This window comes from Emydura macquarii, unplaced genomic scaffold (assembly GCF_026122565.2).
Source record: "Emydura macquarii macquarii isolate MOO-44397 ecotype Brisbane River unplaced genomic scaffold, CSIRO-AGI_Emac_v2 contig_1348, whole genome shotgun sequence".
In the NCBI taxonomy this organism is placed as follows: domain Eukaryota; kingdom Metazoa; phylum Chordata; order Testudines; family Chelidae; genus Emydura; species Emydura macquarii.
In genome coordinates this window covers 11,692,049-11,710,334 of record NW_027131485.1, presented here as the reverse complement: position 1 = coordinate 11,710,334, position 18,286 = coordinate 11,692,049, and the positions used below count along the sequence as shown (strand labels likewise).

The 18,286-nt window shown below is 58.0% G+C and overlaps 1 protein-coding gene across 2 annotated transcripts; it reads right to left on the bottom strand.

Moving 5' to 3' along the window:
• Positions 1-89: 89 nt before the first annotated feature.
• ARHGDIG (Rho GDP dissociation inhibitor gamma) lies at positions 90-16,485 on the bottom strand. Of its 2 annotated transcripts, XM_067551169.1 has the most exons (7): positions 16,197-16,485; positions 9,070-9,249; positions 3,414-3,497; positions 3,005-3,081; positions 2,379-2,442; positions 1,985-2,079; positions 90-429 (listed from the first exon to the last, which is right to left on the bottom strand). In XM_067551169.1, the coding sequence occupies exons 1-7, from the start codon at positions 16,267-16,269 to the stop codon at positions 331-333; spliced, it is 672 nt and encodes a 223-aa protein (XP_067407270.1). In that variant the 5' UTR covers positions 16,270-16,485; the 3' UTR covers positions 90-330. The 2 variants fall into 2 exon arrangements, with proteins under 2 accessions (XP_067407270.1, XP_067407269.1); XM_067551168.1 differs by lacking the exon at positions 90-429 and having other exon boundaries at positions 673-2,079; positions 16,197-16,480.
• Positions 16,486-18,286: the final 1,801 nt, after the last annotated feature.

The window sequence follows — 18,286 nt, the reverse complement described above, 5'->3', positions numbered from 1 at the left end:
GGCTGCGCAGGCAGCAGCGCTCACAGGCCAAGAAATGGGCCAGCTGGCACCACAGAGGAGCCCCAAAGCAGCCGTGAGTGATGAACAGAGAGCGGCTCACCGTCCTGCCCTGTGCGGAGCCCTGTTTTCCAAACTATGGCTGGGCTCCTCCCTGTGTGTGTGTGTGTGTGTGTGTTGGGGGGCGGGGGGAGCAGAATCCAGCCCTTCAACCCCCGGGGGTCGCTCCCTGGCTGGGTGCATGGGAGCAATGGGAGGCAGACATTCAAGAGCCTTCTCTTGGGGGGAGAGAGGAAAGTGCAGCTTGGGGACCAGATTGTCCACTCAGGAGCCTCACTGCTGGCCAGTGCTGGGCCCACTGCATGCAGGGCCTCTCCAGGCTACTCCATCCTGCAGGCAGCATGTTCCAGTCCCTGCAATTGGCTGGGAACCCTGTGTAGGGTGGAAAATCAGGACAGAGTTGGGGGTGATAGGCCCCTCCATAAGACATCTGCAAACAGCACAACTGTCCCTATAAAATCGAGTCACCCTAACCCCACGCTCCCTGGCATTGCCAGCCCTGGTTCCCCTGTTCCCCACAGGTAATGGAGGGGAAGGGAACCCGTGTTCTGCGGTGCCAAGCCCCCCCACCCCCACCCAGCATGTCACCGAAGCACAGGCAGACGCGGGCATAAGTCAAAGACGAGAGGACGGGAACATTTAATGGGAATGACTCCGAGCCCAGCCAGGGGAGCAGTGGTACAAGGGAGGAAGGGCCCGTTCAGCCGCGGTCAGGGCGCCCGGCCAGACCACACTCACCCAGCACAGAGCGTGGGCCATGGAACAGGCAGGCATGGAGTGGGGAGCCGGCGCAACCCAGCCAGGACACCCTCACCCAGAGCCACAACAGGTTCACTAACCCCAGAGCCGGCGGTGGAAATGCCTCTGAGACTACAGTGGACAGGCAGCATTCAACAAAACCCCAGCAATTAAAACACAGCCCACGCCCAGGGCTCCGATCCCCACAGGGGGAACCTGCCTTCACATGAATTGCGTGAAGGGCCCTGGGCTTTGTTAGAGGCTAGGGCTGGCTGTACAGCAAGGAGGCGGCTTGCAAGGAATGGATGAGGTGACCTTGTGCAGACGAAGCGGGCAGCACAGAGCTCCACGCTGCCCACGGGGAGCGCAGCATGGCAGGGATGTCTCAAGAGGCAGACGGCTGGGGACTTCACACACTCAGCCATCGATGGGGGGCTGGGCTAAGCCAATAAATGCTCCAGCTGCTTCTCAGCATGGCACAGACTTGGGGAGCTCCGCCAGGGCGCTGCTAGGCCAATGCAAGGCACCCTGCCAGCAGTGCAAGGGGAACGCTGAGACCCAATCTCTCCCCGTCACCCTGGGCGCCCACAGCACCAGGAGCTGATCTTTGGGAGCGGCTCTTCGGAAGAACCTCGTGAAAGCGGCAGGAGGCACTAACCCCTGCAGCGGGGGCACAGCGAGCCCCAAGCCATGCCGAGAAGAGGGGTCTAGGGACCACCCAGCCGTGGAGGGAGGGCGAGTCCTGCATTCCCTCTTCCTTGGCAAAGTCGGGCCTGAGGCCCACAGCAGGGAGTGGGGAGGATGGGGCTGAGGGACAGCTCCGCTCCCCCCTGGCTCCAGACCAGGCTGGGGCCCAGGAGCCGGCTTGGGGCCATGTGCTATGTGGGGGCCCAGTCTGCAGCTGGCAGCATGAAGAGAAGCACTAGAGTAGGGGGCTGCAGGGGGCCTTGTCTGGCTGCTTGACATGGCTAGGCCTGGGAAGCGGTGCCAGATCCCTTGTGTTTGCAGTAAGGCTCGTTTGCCCCTAATTCATGTTAAGGGTAGAGTCTGGAGTGGAGGGGTATGAGGGGGGCTGGGGGGGGCTTCAATCTTTCCAGTCCTTCTTTATACAGAGGTTCCACTCCCAGGAGAGATGATCCGTTTGGTCGTCGTCGGTAAAGAAGGATTTGATGTGGTAGGTGCCACGCACCAGCACGCCCTTGGGGGCCTCGTCCGGGGGGGTCAGGAACTCATACTCCTCGGCGCGGGGCCCATAACTGCCCACCATGTAGATGTCTTTATCCACTGGGCAGAGAGAGAGAGAGAGAGAGAGAGAGAGAGAGAGAGAGAGAGGAACCATCAACACGAACAGGAGTGAATGCTAGGTGGCAGCAGTGGGGGGCAGGGCCTGGACTGACATAGGGCCGTGCGACGTTGACGGGGTGGGGCCGGAGCACTGGACCTGTGCTGAGTACCCCCATTCTGTGCCAGGCTGCCCAGCCCCATGTGAGCAGCTGGGTGAGCCCTCGCATGGAGCCCCATGCAAGACTGGCCAGGTTGGGCCCCCATCCCTTGAGACCAGCCGGGCCAAGGTGCAGACTCACCTTTCAAGCCTTTCCTGTAGGTGTGATGCAGATACTTCAGGCCACAGACAATCTCCTTGTTCACCTGCAGGGCGGAAGGGGTGGGGTCAAGGGGGCTCCTCCTCCTGTCAGCCCCTCACTCCCTGCACCCGACGGAGAGCCCAAAACCACCTCCCTCTGGGGACTTGGTGGAGCGCTGCAGGGGCGGCTGGCTTAGCCTGCCCGAGCTCTCCATGGGGAGCAGGAGGGGTCATTCCCAGACCAGAGGGGGCTTATCCGCCTGCAGGTCCTGCATGTTCACTGCACTGCCCCCCATTTCCCATCCCAACCTCTGAGCCACCAACTCCTGTGCAGGAGTGGCATGCACTGCACGGCAGCGAGAAGCATGTGCATCCCAGCGGTGCCTGCACTAGGCACCTCCAGTTCACAGGCTGCACACATCAGCCGAGGGGATGCAGAGCACACGGGAGGGCAGCGACCACACACGCCAGTAAGGCTGGCCCCAGGGGAAGAGCTGCTCTGGAGGCACCCGGCCGGTCGTTCAGCCAGAGAAGACGGTGGTCACTGAGCCGCATGCAGTAGCCTACGCGCGCCAGGCCCAGCAGGGTCCAGGCGCCCTGCTACAGGGAGCAGCATCATCACCTCACCTTGAAGGAGATCTTCACTCTGTAATCAACCCCTTCCTTCAGCACAAACAGCTGGCTCTTCAGCGCTTCCAGATCCCCTGCACCAGCGAGACAAGATCCATCAGCCTGGCTGTCCCCATCCTCCCCCACCCACCTGCCAGGGCTCAGAGCCTGCTCCTCCCCAGACACATGGGCACAGACAGCAGCACCTGAACATCGGGACAACATCCCCTTGGAGTGCCAACACCTAGGAGCAGGGATAGACTGAGGACGAATGGGACCTGTCTCCCCTCCCCACACCTCCTGAGGGCAGGGTTTCTGTGGTGTGTGCAGGGGGGGGGCTACCCTACAAGTGGCTGCAAGGTTGTTTAGCAGCTGCCCCCCCGCATCCTTGCCTTGCCAGGGGGCACATCAGGCTGGCCCTGCTCACCTGTTAAGTCCATGGTGATGGGCCCTGGGGCCTGGTCACACAGCAGAGTCAGTCTCGTCAAGGTGACGTTGGCCACGCTGGGATCTAGAGGAGAATGCAGGAGGGGCAGAGTCAGTCGCTGGGCATGGCTGTTACCTGCCCCCTCTCACTCGAACGCTGCTCAGTCTGGGATCCCTGCCTTCGGCTTTAGCAGCTGCCCCACTCCAGGTCAGGTTCCTCATGCAGCTGCCGCACACTGTGCCCACTCTAGCCCTGTGGTAGCTCAATGATCGTCCCCCCACCCTACTGCTATCGGGGCACCTTGCATCACGCTGCTGTCCTTTACATCGCCATTAAACACTGCTGTCCTTCACATCGCCATTAAACACTGCTGTCCTTCACATCGCCAATAAACACAACACCAAACCGATACGTGGCTATAATGTCGAACATTATGAACGATATGAATCCAACACATCTATTCCAGAGACCTTACACTGGAGCCCCCCATGTCTCTGCCCAGCGTGGTCTCAACCCCGAGAACTGGGACTCACCTCCCTGTCCCTGGCTAAGGGCTGCCCCGCCAGAAGCCTCTGCTCAGAAAGCCCAGACTAAGCTGGGATGGCAGGGAGTGGCCAGCACCTGTCCAGGCCACAGAGCAGGTCCCACGTCTGAGCAGCCAGGCCAGGACCTGCATGCCCATGACAAAGGAAGCTGCTGCCTGCTCCATCCAGTATCAGGCAGGGGTGGCCCTCAGGCAGGCTAGGCTAAACGGCTGCTTCAGGCACCCCCCCACCCAGCCCAGTCCACGTGACTAGTAGAACTTATTTCTACTACAGTGTCATCAAGTGCTCTGGACAACATCTCTTTCGTCTCCTCTTCCATGTGCACTCTTTGGAGCTTGGCATGTTTTTAAATCAAATGCAGAAGCGTTATTCTCGAAACTATCCCAAAATTTAACAATTCTGTCAGATCTTTTACCTTCACTTCTAGTACGCATGGAGCTCTAGTAGGAATGAATGCCCCATGATAAGCTTTCAGTTTAACCTGTTTGCTTACCACGATCCCTGGTTTTTCTTCAGCCTTTCGATACCAATATCTGAGACTCTTATCTGAGCCCCGGTGACCAATCTGTAGTTTACAGGAGTCCCATCAGTCTGTAAGGAAATTGTCCATTCATCCGTTCCTTCCTTCAGACACAGCTCCTAGACAGAACTCCTCGGCATCTGTGCTCTCTTCTTAGATGCAGGCTTTACGTCCTCTTCTGCAGTTGCCGATCATGGTTGCAGACTTCGGCAAAGTGGATTGTGTTTTCTTACAAATATCGCAGCACTTACTAAAAGCTGGTCATTGGTGAGGTCACATCTTGGGCGGTTCTTGATGCTGTCCCCCACAAACTCTTGCGCTTTGCTTTTTTCAAGCTTTGGTGTGATTTTTTGTGCTGTACTGATTTACTGCTTGCCAGTGTTTTTCTCTCGTCATTCCATTCAGAGCGGCAGCAGCCTGTTTTCCTGCCATTATTTTTATTCTGTTCAGATTTCTGCTGACTGACAGTCTTACTGCTTTAGCCAAAGTCAGATGCATATCTTCCAACAGTCTTTTTTGCAACTTTGGCCAGTGACAATTTGATCCCTGATAACCGAATCTATTAATTATCCCTAATTTCACGCTTGGCTCATTAGCTTCAGCTCTGTTTGGAATTCTTCATAGGACTCTCCTTCCTTTTGTCTTCTAAGGCACAACTTACATCTTCCAAATGTTTCACTCTTTTTAAGGATGCAATACTCTTCACAGTCCTGCAATACAGTCTCATAACTTATTCTCTCTGCCGACTTAGCTGCATGCTATTAAAGACGTCTACTGCCTCAAGTCCTGCAGTGTTTAAGGAGATTGCTATTTTCTACTGGTCGTCTTTCTCACCAAATGCAGATGCTTGCACATACATAGCCAAACTCTGATTGAATCTCCACCAGGAATCTGCTGCATTACCTGAGTGTTTCAACTCCTTGGGGGCTTTTAGTTGCTTCTTCTCCGTGATGTCTCCTTTACTCCTTCACCAGAGTCCTCTTTTCTCTGTCCTCTCCTACCTCACTTTGGTACCATGAGTTGTCTTGTGGATTCATAAGAAAGAGGCCCAGTCTAGACTCTTAGAAGTAGGGCTTTATTAGAACTAACACAGAGTTATCGAAGACAAAGGCATGTGCTCCCAGCTGTGCCTGGTGAAGCTGACTCTAGATGCCAACTGGTTCTTCCTAGGGTGTGCTCTGCTCTTATAGGCACAGGACAAGGTCCTAACAAAGCACATGTCTGCCTGGGACAGCAAGAGCACTACCGCTGAAGCACCTAGGGGGCAGTGTACCAAGTCACAGCAGGGCTGTATGGCCCAGAGCCAGCAAGCATCTCAGCTGTATTTCCTGTGCAATGGCCAGGCTGGGCGCTGGGCCATGGCATGGGGCTGCCTCAGAGGAACAGGAGAGAACTCATCCCCTGCAGCCCCAGTGGCACTGAAGCAGGTGTTATTTAAAGCACATCTGTGATCTGCTGTTTATCCCTTGTGATTAGAAACCCAGCCCTCCCTGTACTGACAACTCAGCCTGGAGACCCAGCCAGAAGCACTGGCCAGCTGCTTTGCCCTCCCCTAATGCTGTAATTCAGCAGCTCCAGGCCCAGGCGCTGGCTCCACGACAGGCTGGGCACATGTGACCACTGGGACTGCAGCTTCTCTTGCCAAGCTCTTTGCCAACAGCGCCAGGCCACAGCCCCCAGCCACTGCTATAAATGCAGACAGGGCCAAGGTGGGGTGAATGGCTGCAGGAGATGAGGCGGATTCCAGCCACCGCTCCACTAGTGCAGCATGCAGGGCGAGCATTTAACCATCCAGCAGCAGGATGTCACAGGAACAGTAGCTGCCGCATTGGGAGGCTGGAGTTTCCTGGATTGCCACTCCTCTCCCCCAGCGAGTGCTGGCCAGTTAGAGCAGCTGGGGAAGCCTTCATGTGGGAATCACCTAACTTGAGTGAATTCAGAGAAACTGGGCACATGTCCTTTCCTGCTTCTCTGACAAACAGAGAAGGTCTGGCTGGGAGGGGCTCTCTCCTCACTGGTTTGTGCATTAGAAATTCAGGCCTTGTCTACCCTGTTTTTCTTGAGTCTCGTTTTCGCTACACAAAAGGTGCATGAATACTTGTCTTCCAGTCCTATTGCAGAGTGGGCAAGCTGAGGCGTTAACATGTGTTAGCTGGCCAAGGCAAACCCTAGGTTCCCCCAGGACATAATACGTGTTAGCTAGCTGAGGGAACTACAACTTGCCAAGTCTACACTAGGAGTGTAATACTTACTGACTAATGTATGTTAAAAATACCCACTTTTCCCCAAGGAGTCCAGTTGGCTAGCCGCACCGCAGGTGCCATGAAATGGAACAGGACTGAGAGCCAGTGAGATTTCTCTCAGATCTGTCAAAACTTTAGTAACAATTTCTTTTGGGCGACACCCTCTGTAATGCTAGCACCCAATAAACATCTGAGAGATGTGCATTAATCCATCTTCACCACCAGCTAATTTCCCATTTCCCATCTCTGAGTCTTCCAAGGAGAGCTCCAGAGAGAAATATCAAGAATCTCCTGTTTTAAGGTACAAGCTAGCATTGAATACTTAAAGAGTCCAAGTTTGGCCTTTAGAGACAAAAGAAGCAAAACGGCCACAAACCCAGTTATTCCTTTAATAAACTAAACAGCGAATTTTCAAATTAACTTGAGAAACCTACTGCTGAAAATGCCAGCCTGATTGGCTTAGAAGACGAAAGAATCAAGTTCTTCACTTGGCTAAGCAGCAGCTAAGGGAAAATGGTAACAGCCTGCAAACATGGGACATGTGAGCACCAGGGGCCAATGTGATGCAGGGGAGAGATCTAGAGGGGAAGAGGGGAAGGTCTGGAGAGTGCACATTGCACAAGGCACTCCAAGGTCTGCCAAGCACCACAAGTTGCTGACGCTCCGGTGGAGAATCACTCAATCGCATGCTGAAGCAGCAGCTCTGCAAAATGTTATGCACCACACCTCCATGCTGCTCAGTGTCACTAGTAAACCAGTTAAACCCTCAGTGGAAGATAAGAAACAGCAGAGAAGCATGCTGTTTTTAAAAGCACACCGTCCACCATCACAAAGGCTTTTGTCACTGCCCTGCTTTCAAACCACTACTGCTCGGGAGCAGCTGCTGGGCTGGAAGAGGGAAGAGCTTCCCTGAGTTACAGCCACGTTTGTGCAACATTTTAACTCTGCTTCAGCTTGCATTATGGCTGCTCCTATTAGAACATCATACAACATAGGCAGCTCACCCTAGCCAGCTTGGTGCCAAGCACTTGGAGTTTAAGTGTTTCCCAAGTTCAAGATGACTGGAGAATTTTCTGTCAAAGGATAACGTGTACCCCAATGGAGCCCTTTATTATGTGAGAGGGGACCATGGTTTCCAGGGGAAATGGGGGATTGATGTTTGCGCATAGGAGATTCTAAACACGCAAGGCATTCTGCTTGGAAATAAATGCATCCCCCTTGGCTGGGCCCAGACACCCGTGACGCGCATCTTTGAATAGAGACAAGGTGGCACCCACAGGGCCTGGGACAGTTAAGACAAGACTGGATGAAGCCCTGGAGAAAAGGCTGTAGGGAACAATCTCACACTGGCCCTGAGGGTACCTAATAGTTGGGATGTAACGGAGCTTCTCCATCACTAGTGTGCAGGCTATGCCTCTCCAACGGTGCAGAGCACCATGGGGTGAACTGCCTTGGGGGTTCCTGCGCAGGTCACGGGTGCAGAGCTGCTCGCTGTACATCACAAGGACATTTATTCCTGCTTTTCCCGATCCACGTCATTGCTCTTCCTGACAAATGCAAACTCAGGCCCATCGCTCCTGGGTGAGAGAGAGAGCCACCCCAAACGGAAAAAACCTACAGCCTCAGCATCGTTCAGACGCACAGGACTCTTGGCCCGCTAACTCAGCGAATCAAGCCCCCTGCTTACCCTCATGCCACAGGAGAGGAGCCCTGATGTCAACTGCCAAGCTAGGGCACAGGAAGCAGGGGCAGGGAATAGCCAGTAGCCTGGGAAGGAAGCAGAAAGGCAGCAGCCTGGGGAGACAGCCACGCCCCCGTATGGTGGTGACAAAGCAAGACTGCACTGCAGTACCCACTCGGGGCACTGGGCGCAGATCTAGGCCTCAGGGGCTCCCAGCAGAGGGTGTCTCCATCTTTGTCACCTACGAATGAAATGTGCAAGGTCTCTCCGGAACTGTTACTATGGAAACGACGGTGGTGATAGCGTAACCAAGGAGACCGCAGTGCAGACCTGACACTGGACGGCTGAGAGAGGGGTGGAAAGCTACTAGCGTCCCCTTCCGAAGTCTGGGAGCACAGGCCGGCCCTGAGGGGAGGATGGCATTGTTGCTGACAAGGGGGAGGTGCAGTGAGGTACCTGCTCCCCGCAGGGCAGCTCCCCACAAGGGGGCAGCCTCCATGCCAAGAGGAGACGTACTGCTCCCCCGAGGCACAACTCCACCCACGGGACTTTCTTGCTCTTCCACATATGAAAGGACCGAGGACAGGAACTTCTCACATGGTGAGGGTTAGACAGCGACCCCTCCTCCCGAGAAGGACCCATCCCACGGACTGGGCCAGGGCCTTACCGACAGTCACTGGGATGGGCCCCAGCAGCACCTGCTTGTATTTCTTCAAGCTCTCGTCGTCCTGGTCCAGCTGCTGGATCTCCTGCAGCGTCTTCTTCTCCGGGGCCTTGTACGCCAAGTGCACATCATCCACCTCCTCCTCCAGCGGCAGCTTCGCCCCGTCCTTGTCTGCCATGATTTCTGAGGGGTGGAGAAGCCAGTCAGAGCAAGGAGGGACCCACAGCCTCCTATGGGAGAGCCCCACTGCTGCTCACCCACCCATCCGGTGCCCGGCCCTGGGGTCTGGACACAGCCCCAGCACATGCTGGTGTGAGCTGGGGGGTAGGAAAGGCACCCTCCCCACAGCATCTACAGCCAGTTGGGGAGTGGTGCCATGGAGAAGGGGGGGTGGCGGGGAGAGGGGACAGAAGTCTTGAGGAAGCGAGTGGCCAGGTTTGCCCCTTCCCATGGCAATGCTCTGCTCATGCCCCATCCCATAGGAACAAAGCAGGTCACCCCAAGAGCAGCCTGGGTGGAGGGGACAGCTGCAGCCCATTCCCAGTCCTTGGAGCATCACGCTGCACCCCCCTGCCTCAGTCCCCCATCCATGCAGCCCCCTGCAGTCCCCTTGCCCCCTAGTGGGGGACAGCCCCTGGCCAGCCCCTGGGAAGGAGCAGGCTGTGTTGCATGAGGCCAATTGCTCTGCACCAGTGCAGTCCCTAGGGACACCCCGAGAGCATGCTGCAGTCCCCCTTGGGAGGGGGCAGGGCTGGGCTGGGCCAGGCCACAAGCTAGGATCTAGTCACTGCAGATGGGGGGCGATGGCATTTCCTCACTCCAGTCCCACGTCTTGGGGGAGGCGGGGCCAGTCCGAGGTGCCAGGTGCGCATGGGACGTGGCCCCTGCTGGAAGGACTGCTCTCCCCGGGGAGTGGCAGGAGGGGGCCACGTTCCCCGCAGCTCAGCCCTGCAGACAGTTTGTCAGTGGACAGGTGAATTCTCCCTCCAGCTGCTGGCCCTGCCACACCCTGGCTCTGCATCTCGCCCGCTCAGCACCACCAGCAAGGTCTGCAGGGTAAGCGGGGCCTCCGGTGACGTGGCCTCTGAGGGGTGGCACAGTGTCCCTGCAGCGTGAGGGGGCTGACCGGGGCCACAGAGCCCCGGGACTAGTGATGCTGAGATGAGAAGAGCCCTGAGGGACTCCAGCAGGAAGGGGTCTGCCAGCCTTTCGCGTGGGGCCTGGAGAGACCCACGGGGCTGCCTGGAGTCACCCAATCCCCTGTCTTGAGCAGAGTCGGTGCCTCAGGCCATCGTGTTCTTACACCGTGGCACCCACCAGTGCCATGCCGGCCCAGGGGGGACACACCAGTCCCAGGACCAGACAGGATTCAGGCTGGGCTGGCAGGTGGCCAGACAGACCCATCAGGATCAGACGTGGCACTCCAAGGGGATAGGGCCGTCCGTGCTGCTGCGAAGCCTAGCTAAGGCACAGAAGTAGGGGAGTTATCCACCCCCAGGCTAGGAAGCACCTCAGGAGCAATAAGCTGTGCCCTGCACCGGAGCCCAGTGGTATTTCTCAGCAGGACAGGCACTCAGCCAGGACACGCAGACGCAACCTTGTCTGAGACCTCAGCAGATCCAGGTGCCCACCCTACACATTCACCCTCTTCTTTAAACAGCAAACATTCAATCTCCTCTCCAGAATGATAAAGCAGTGGGAAGGGAGCTGGGAAACTGGCTCCAGCCTGACGCTGCGAGACCCAGAGCCAGAAACGCAAGTGAAGCCAGTTTGCAGCAAGCAGCTGCCAAACGCAGTTTGACAGTCAGTCCTGATCTACTATTTGTATTACCAGAGTGTCCCGCTGTGGCCCAGGAGCCCATTGTGCGAGGTGCCGCACATTAACTATTAGGTGTGTTACAGTAGCACCTGGGTGCCCCGATCATGGACCAGGAGCCCCCTGTGCTAGGTGCTGTACAAACAGATCTATTCTCCTGTGTTCCTGAGTTATCTGAGAGGAGTTTAGGACTTCCCTGAACGTATCCCCGTCCAGCTACTCGGCAAGTTCTGCAAATAGCTCCCAGGCTGCCCAGCACTGCAGAGTGATTCACTGCAAGCGTCCTGCCTTCATAACCCGCCTTCAGCTGCGCTGCCAGCTTTGACCGGACCTGTAAGTTCACCAGCTGTTCCTGTTCCACCAGCGAAGCCTAACTCGAGAGCGAGTTTGCGTGGCCAGTGCTGACCTCAATCTACGCCGTCCATGATGAGCTTCCCTGCCAGTGATTTTTAGAAGAGTCACAGGGGTGAAGTGATGGCTCCCAGCTCAAGCACCTAGTCTTGCCTGTACAGCACCGACATCATGCCATTTCAGCAGAAACTCTAGGGGTCCAAACCCAGGCAAGGCTGAGCATTGACAAGGTTCTTCCCAATCCCTTCATTAACAACCCATCTGCTTGGAAGCAAGGAAGTGAACAGTTAAAGACATCACAGATCCTCTCCAGCCCACCTACACTTCCCAAGCATTAAGCACTGCATTTGTCACATAGCCTTTGCAGGTCAGCTTTAATTTTAGCTCCGTCAGCTGTGACACAACAGCCCGAGCCCTACGCATCTGTCTGATTTTACAGACTCAAGAGATTTCATCAAGCCTCAGACAAGCTATGGAGCTGCTCAACTGACCCTGCCGCCTTTTGGTGGCTCCCCATAAACACACACACACGAACCTGAAAGTTGTATTTCCTGACGTCCGTGCAATCGAAAATCTGAGTCTGAAATCTGCATCAATTAACAGCTGTTTGCAGATACAGAAATAGTATAAAACCTGAACTAATTCTACTAATTAAATCCTGGTTTGTTTGGGGTTTTCCCCCCACAAATTTACCATAAGTGAAGCAGGTACCTAGCTCCACCCAACAGCCACTCCATGCCAAAATTGGGAGCACACAAGTTGCTAAAGGAGAAAAATGCAGGACGATGCATGGGAGATGCCCACATTTTACAGCAACTTGGAAAGGAAAACAAAACTGGAAAAGCATTTTCCTCCAGAGGCTTCTCCTCCTGTATATGGCAGGTGCTGGTCACATGCCCGGCTAGACTCTGTCTGTTCAAAATCCTAATGGAACGGTGAATGCACCGGCTCACTATTCATAGCCGGGGAGACGTTGCCTGCAGCCATGCCGGAGGCACCAGCCTTGTGGGGAAGGACTTGGACAGATGAAGAGTGAATGCTGCTCCCTCTTTTACCCTCCTCATGATAACAAAGAGACACAGAGATCTGCCACAGGGGAGAGTCAGTAGCGCAGAAGAGAGAGCAAAATCCCTTCTACTTATTCCAGCCAGGCATAGGAGTCCATCTCATCGCACCAGCAGGCTCAGGAGAACAGGAGGATCACCAGCACTTGGGAGATCCTAGGAACTTAGGCCAGCAGCTTGACCGAGCAGAAGTGTCTGAGGCACAGCTAGAGACAGCACCAGGCCCAGGACTAACCTGAGCCCGCCTACTCCTGGAGAGACAAGCTGGGTGAGGCAATAGCTTTTATGGACCAACTTCTGCTGGGGAGAGACAACTTTTCAAGCTACAGAGATGTGTGTGGCTCCAAAGTCTCTCTCTCTCACTGACAGACGTTGGCCCAATAAAAGATATTGCCTTACCCACCTTGTCGCTAGTATCCGGGGACCCACATGGTTACAACCATGCCAAGTCCTCCTGGGGAGAGCTGATACAGAACCGGTGGCTGGGCTGGCGGTTGGTGAAGCTGTGGCTATAACGTGATGGGAGAGTTGGATGACCCCTGCCATGGGGTGCACGAGCGAAGGCTAAGCTGCTGATTCAGTTCCTTATGACAAAGGGGGAGCCTGGTTTCCACACGTGGCTCCTGGCTCCCCTACCACCTCACACACACCGGCATGCCCAGTGGGGCTACAGTCTGCACAATCCCACACCCCACCCCCATTGCGCCCCAGTTCCATAGGAAAGCTGCCGTCCTGGCTGGGTGTGGCCCATTGCCACAGCCTCTGGACTAGAGGCTTGTAGCTCTGCCAGGTGGCTATGGTGCTGCTAGGACTCAATGGAGGGCCCCCAAAATCTCTGCCTTGACCCTCCCTGTGCCTGCTGCTGGGGGAATCTGCACCCTCCTCCCTGGATCTGAGCCCAACTCCAATGCGCCTCACGGCTCAGTGCCCTGCAAGCCCCAGCAACCCCCGGGATCTCCAGAATGGCTGTGGCCGGCTATCTCGGTGGGGGAGGCCCCTTTGGGAAGACTCCTCCTTCCTGCTCTGAGAAGGTGCAGCCAGGCAGCTAAAGAGTTAATGGTGCAGCACTTGCCAGCTGCTGTTGCAGCAAGGTGGGTGGTTGCTTGGTAACAGCACCTGCAGGGAGCTCTGCAGGTGTGAGCCATCCCTGGGGTGGGGAGCATCTGGGGTGGTGCGGGACAGGCGTGACCCTGTTGCAGGGGAATTGCTCCAGAGGGGCGAGTCTGATGGCACAGCTGCGCCCAAGGCTTGTGCCCGTGCTGTGGTCTGGCCCCTCCCTGCTCTTCTCTCTTAGGCAAGCCATGGGGGGCTGTGCCACACACAGCTGCTTTGCCTTCTAACCCCTCTCAACATGACACCAAAGGCCTCTGCTTGCCTGCCACAGGGACCAGCTTGGCATGGCTGCTAGCAGCAAGGGCCCACGCTGCAGGCCTGCACAGACAGGGGCCTCTCTGGGGCAGGGTATCACACCAGAGCCACGCTGCCCCTGGACTCTGCTCCCCCTTTCACCTCCTGGGGAAGTGCTCAGAGGCCATGCGGTGGGAGGTGCCATCTGGGCCGGGCACAGGACAATGAGCTGCCCCTTTGTGCTGCTGATGCTGGGGCAGAAGATGGGGCGGAGATGCAGCCACAGGCAGGGCAAGGCTTTCGACCCGGGCCACAGGCAGAGAATGAGGGCTGGGCAGAGTCGCACACTCCAGCTGCGCAAACAGCCAACAGAGCTATCGATCCCCCGCCAGCAGGGGGTGCTAGAGCACAGGGGGCAGGGGCCCTCATTGTGCACATCCTGCCAGAGGCCCCGCACTCAAACCCAGGGCCTATCTGCTTGCAGCTGCCATGGCCTGTCCTCCTGCCAGGCACGCGGGAAGGAAGCCGCTCTCCACCAGGGGCATAGGAAGGGATGGGGAGAGGGGCTTGGGTGGGGCTTTCAGGCTTTGTCCAGACCTGTCCAGGGGCTAGCAGCACTGGTGAGCAGAAGGCACAGGTGAGCTCCTCCGCCCTGGTGAGCCCATCGAGTCCCCACTGCACAGGAGGTGGAGGGGTGTGGGCGCTGCAAAAAGCCCCCTGGGGCTCCTGACTGCACGTGTCGCCTGCAGCCCCCCCTCCCCTGGGCGGATGCTCCTCTCACTCAGCCTGGTGTAAAGCAGGTGTAAATCCATGGAAACGCAGGCCACTGCCCCAGTGTGCAGGATGGCGGCAATGGAGAATCAGGCCCCATGAGAATGCCCTGGTGTGCCAGCCTCTGAGCCAGGAAAGCAGGGGTTAGAGCAGGCCAGGCAGCCAGTAAATGATGTGATCCTGACAGCTGGAGCCAGCCAGCCCCAGGTTTGCTGCTAGTGCTTGGTTCCCTCACACTGTGACCCAGCTTGGCGCGCTCCTCCCTGCCCCAAGAGCACTGGCACACTGGGAAATGTTGGCATTTGCCACGAGCCCTGTGGGCACAATCACACCAGAGCTTTCCCAGGGTCTGGCAGACCTGCCACGGATGGACGAGCGGCATGCTGGGCACACCTCCAGGTGATGGGCAATGGCCTTCCACTAACACCCCTTTCACCAGCCTCTTCCCTCGGCCTACAGCTAGGGCCTGGAAAGCCAAGGCTCTCCACTGCGCCCTCCGCTCTCTAGGCAAACTCTGGCCCCCTTCTACAAACAACCTCCGGTGAGTAGCAGGGAAGGGCACCCCTTCATCCACCCGCCCCCACACCTGAGTCTCAGCCCAGCCTGGGGGCTTGCAGGGAGAGTCCAGGGATTTGGGGTTAGGTCCCTTCCCAACTCCTTAGGCCCTGGCAGAAAAACTGGTCCCAGTCTGCATGGCCTCAAGGGCCCTGCCAGCGCCAGGCAGGCCATGTCTGAGCCTGCAAAGTCTCCCCCCAGCAGGACGTGGGGGATTTCTACAAGAGGCTAGAGCCACAGCAGAGACTAAACACGTGTCTCCAAGCAGAGTCCTGTCTGCTGTGCTGTGGGGCAGGAAATGGGCCCACGCCCCAGCATAAGGCCACAGCAGCTCTGCCTGGCACAGGCTGGCATGCTAGAGGGCAGCAACTCATCGGCATCCTGCCTCATAGGCTCAGCCCTTGGGAACCCCACCTCGTCAGCAAATCCCCCACCAGCTCACGCACATGGGGAAGGTCCCTGTGCATGCCACGGGCATCAAGCGGGTCCTGCCCCCTCCTCTCACTGCCATCTCTCATCTGCTCCCTCCCAGCACAACAAAGGCTCCCCCTGGTGCTGGCTCAGCCCCGCCCCTCTGTGCCCACTCTCAATACTGTCAAAGAGCAATGGAAAACCCAGGACAAATCTACACAACAGTGAGAGCAAGAGGGCAGAGAAACTCCAGTGCCCGGGCCTGGCCCTGGGCAAAGCAAAGGCAGCCTGGCTGCAGCTGAGCCCCCAGCCCCTGTGCCCAGGCTGCAGGGAGTTAGAGGCGGGTTGGGGGAGGTGTTGGGCATTGGGAACCTCTTGCACCTCAGGGCAGGGCACCCACCAGGGAAAGCTGTGGGAGCAACCCACTGGGTAGGCAGTTCCCTACAAGGAGAATACACCCCCGGCCTGTGTACACCCACTTACAGCCCCACCCCCTGCACACCCCCAACCTGTGCGTACACCCCCATACACTCTCTGCCCTTGTACACCCCCACCCTGTGCACACCCCCGTACACCCCCGCCCTTGCCCACCCCTTGCCCGTGCACACCCCCATAGACCCACCGCCCTTGCACACCCGCCGGCCCCTGCCCACCCTCTGCCCGTGCACACCCCCATAGACCCACCGCCCTTGCACACCCCCCGGCCCCTGCCCACCCCCACAGACCCACCGCCCTTGCACACCCCCCGGCCCCTGCACACCCCCACTCCTGGGGGGCCAGCCCCCACCGCTGCACCCACGGGGGAGCCCGCTCACCTCGCGCGCACACCGCCAGCCGCAGCAGCTCCAGCAGCTGCCCGCCGAACTCGCACGCGTCCGAGCCCAGCATGGTGCCGCCCCGGGCCGGGCGAAGGGGGTGGGGGGCTCGCCGCCGTGCGGTGCCTGCCTCGGGGTGGTGGGGGGGTCACGGGGCCATGCGAGCCCCAGGCAGCCAGCCCGAGCCTGCCGCGGGACCGGACCGGGGAGAGCGGCCGCCGGCGAGGCACGCGCAGCCTGAGTGGAGGATGGAGCCGCCGCGCCGGCCACAGACGTGCGGCTGCCCCCCCCGCGCCGCGCGCCGCGCCAGCCCCCCGCCCCCGCGATGAGCTCATCGCCGGCCCCGCGCACGCGGCGGGCGAGCCCCGCGCGCATCTCCCCGGGGACAGGGCCCAGCTGCAGCCCAGGCGGGGCGAGCCCGGGGGCAGGTGCGCGCAGCCAGCCGGGCCGCGGCGCTGCACCCCGAGCTGAGAGCCGGGCCCGTCCTTCCCCTGCGGCCACTGCCCCTCGTGCCCAGCCAGGCCCCGGGCGCCAGCACTTGTGCTTCTATGCCGAGGCTCCTGGCCTGGGGCTGGGCTGAGGGGCCCGCCCCGGAGCCAGGTGATGCCCGAGGCTCCAACCCAGCCCCTGCTGCGGGGACAGAAACCGGAGCTGTGGCCACAAAGGCTCCAATGCAGCAGGCGAAAGAAACCCCGCAGCGATTTGTCTTTTCCTCTCATGCTGGGGGGAGGGTGGGGCTGATCCGCCTGCTGCAGGGTGGGGTGGACAGTGCGGGGTCTGTCCGCACCGAGCAAGCTTCCCTACCTACCTCCGTATGCACTGACTCACCAAGCCCTGCCCCACCGCCCCAGCTCGTCCCCTCCCCCCATGCTGGGCGATCCGGGGAGGAGAAGGTTCCTCGGCTCTGGATTGGGACCTGGACTCTGCCTAGCATTAGTGCCCAACCTTTGCAGTGCGCCCCTTGCTGGTTGTGAGGCATGGGCCAGACCCGCACCTGGCACAGCGCTGGAAGGTCATGGCACCCACTGGGCAGCATTAATAATCCTAAATACTTCCCCACCTTTATTAGGAAGCAAGGCCCCAGCTCTTACCTAAGGAAGGAACCCATTTTAGAGAAGACCAGAGAGCAGCACACAGCACTTTTGGCCAACCAGGGAACAGAACTTAATGGGGTAGACCCAGGTTTCAGCCAGAGGCTACCTAGCCACTGAGAATATGTCTTCCAATTCTGCTGTATCTGCACAACGGGGTGACTCCCACCCTCCCCCTGCAAGCCTCACAGCTGAATGGGCACGATGGGCTGGATTTACAAAGGTACAAGGGCATTGCTCCACTCGGCATCGCAGCACTGAATTCCTAGGTGCCCTGCCACTCACGGAACTCCTCAGTGCTGGGTTAGTCGCCTGGGCTCCCCATACAATGCCTAGGAAGAGTGAGGCACCTCAGAAGCCAGCAAACTGAGCGGAGAGCCGCCCTAGCAGCCAAAATCCAGCCCTTTCACCTGAAGGGCCTGGGAAAGGGTTTGCCCCGAATTCCCAACCGTCCTTGCCCACAGGTCCCAAATCTGGGTCTGCAGGAGCAACCCTCCAGCCACATCTCAGGGCTAAGGTTGGGTTAGAGTAGGTTTGGGTGGCACTTATAGGGGATCCAGGAAGCCCAGCCTCATTTTGAAGCTCTGCCCATGCACTCCTAGTTTCTCCTAGAGGAGAAACAGAAAACTGTCCAAACGGCTCCACTTTCCCCTGTTCTGGTCTGTGTGTGACTTGTGCATCCTGTTCCTTGATGTCCTGACTTCTGAATGTGGTTCTGATCTCCCGCCCCCTTGTGACTGCAGACTCTGACTCTGACTGCTAGGCCTGGCTGCCCGCGACCTGCCATGACACCAATGGCGTGGTGGTCAGGGCACTCTTCCGGGAGACTGGGGGTCAGTTCTCAGCTCTACCAGCTTTGGACTAGAACCTACTTCCCCGGTGAGCAACCAGACCACCAGGCTATTGGTGAGCTGTAGAGTCTAAGGCAAGAAGGGACAAGTGTGAGCATCTAGTCTGACCTCCTGTATAACACAGGCAGAGAACTTTCCCAGACTCATT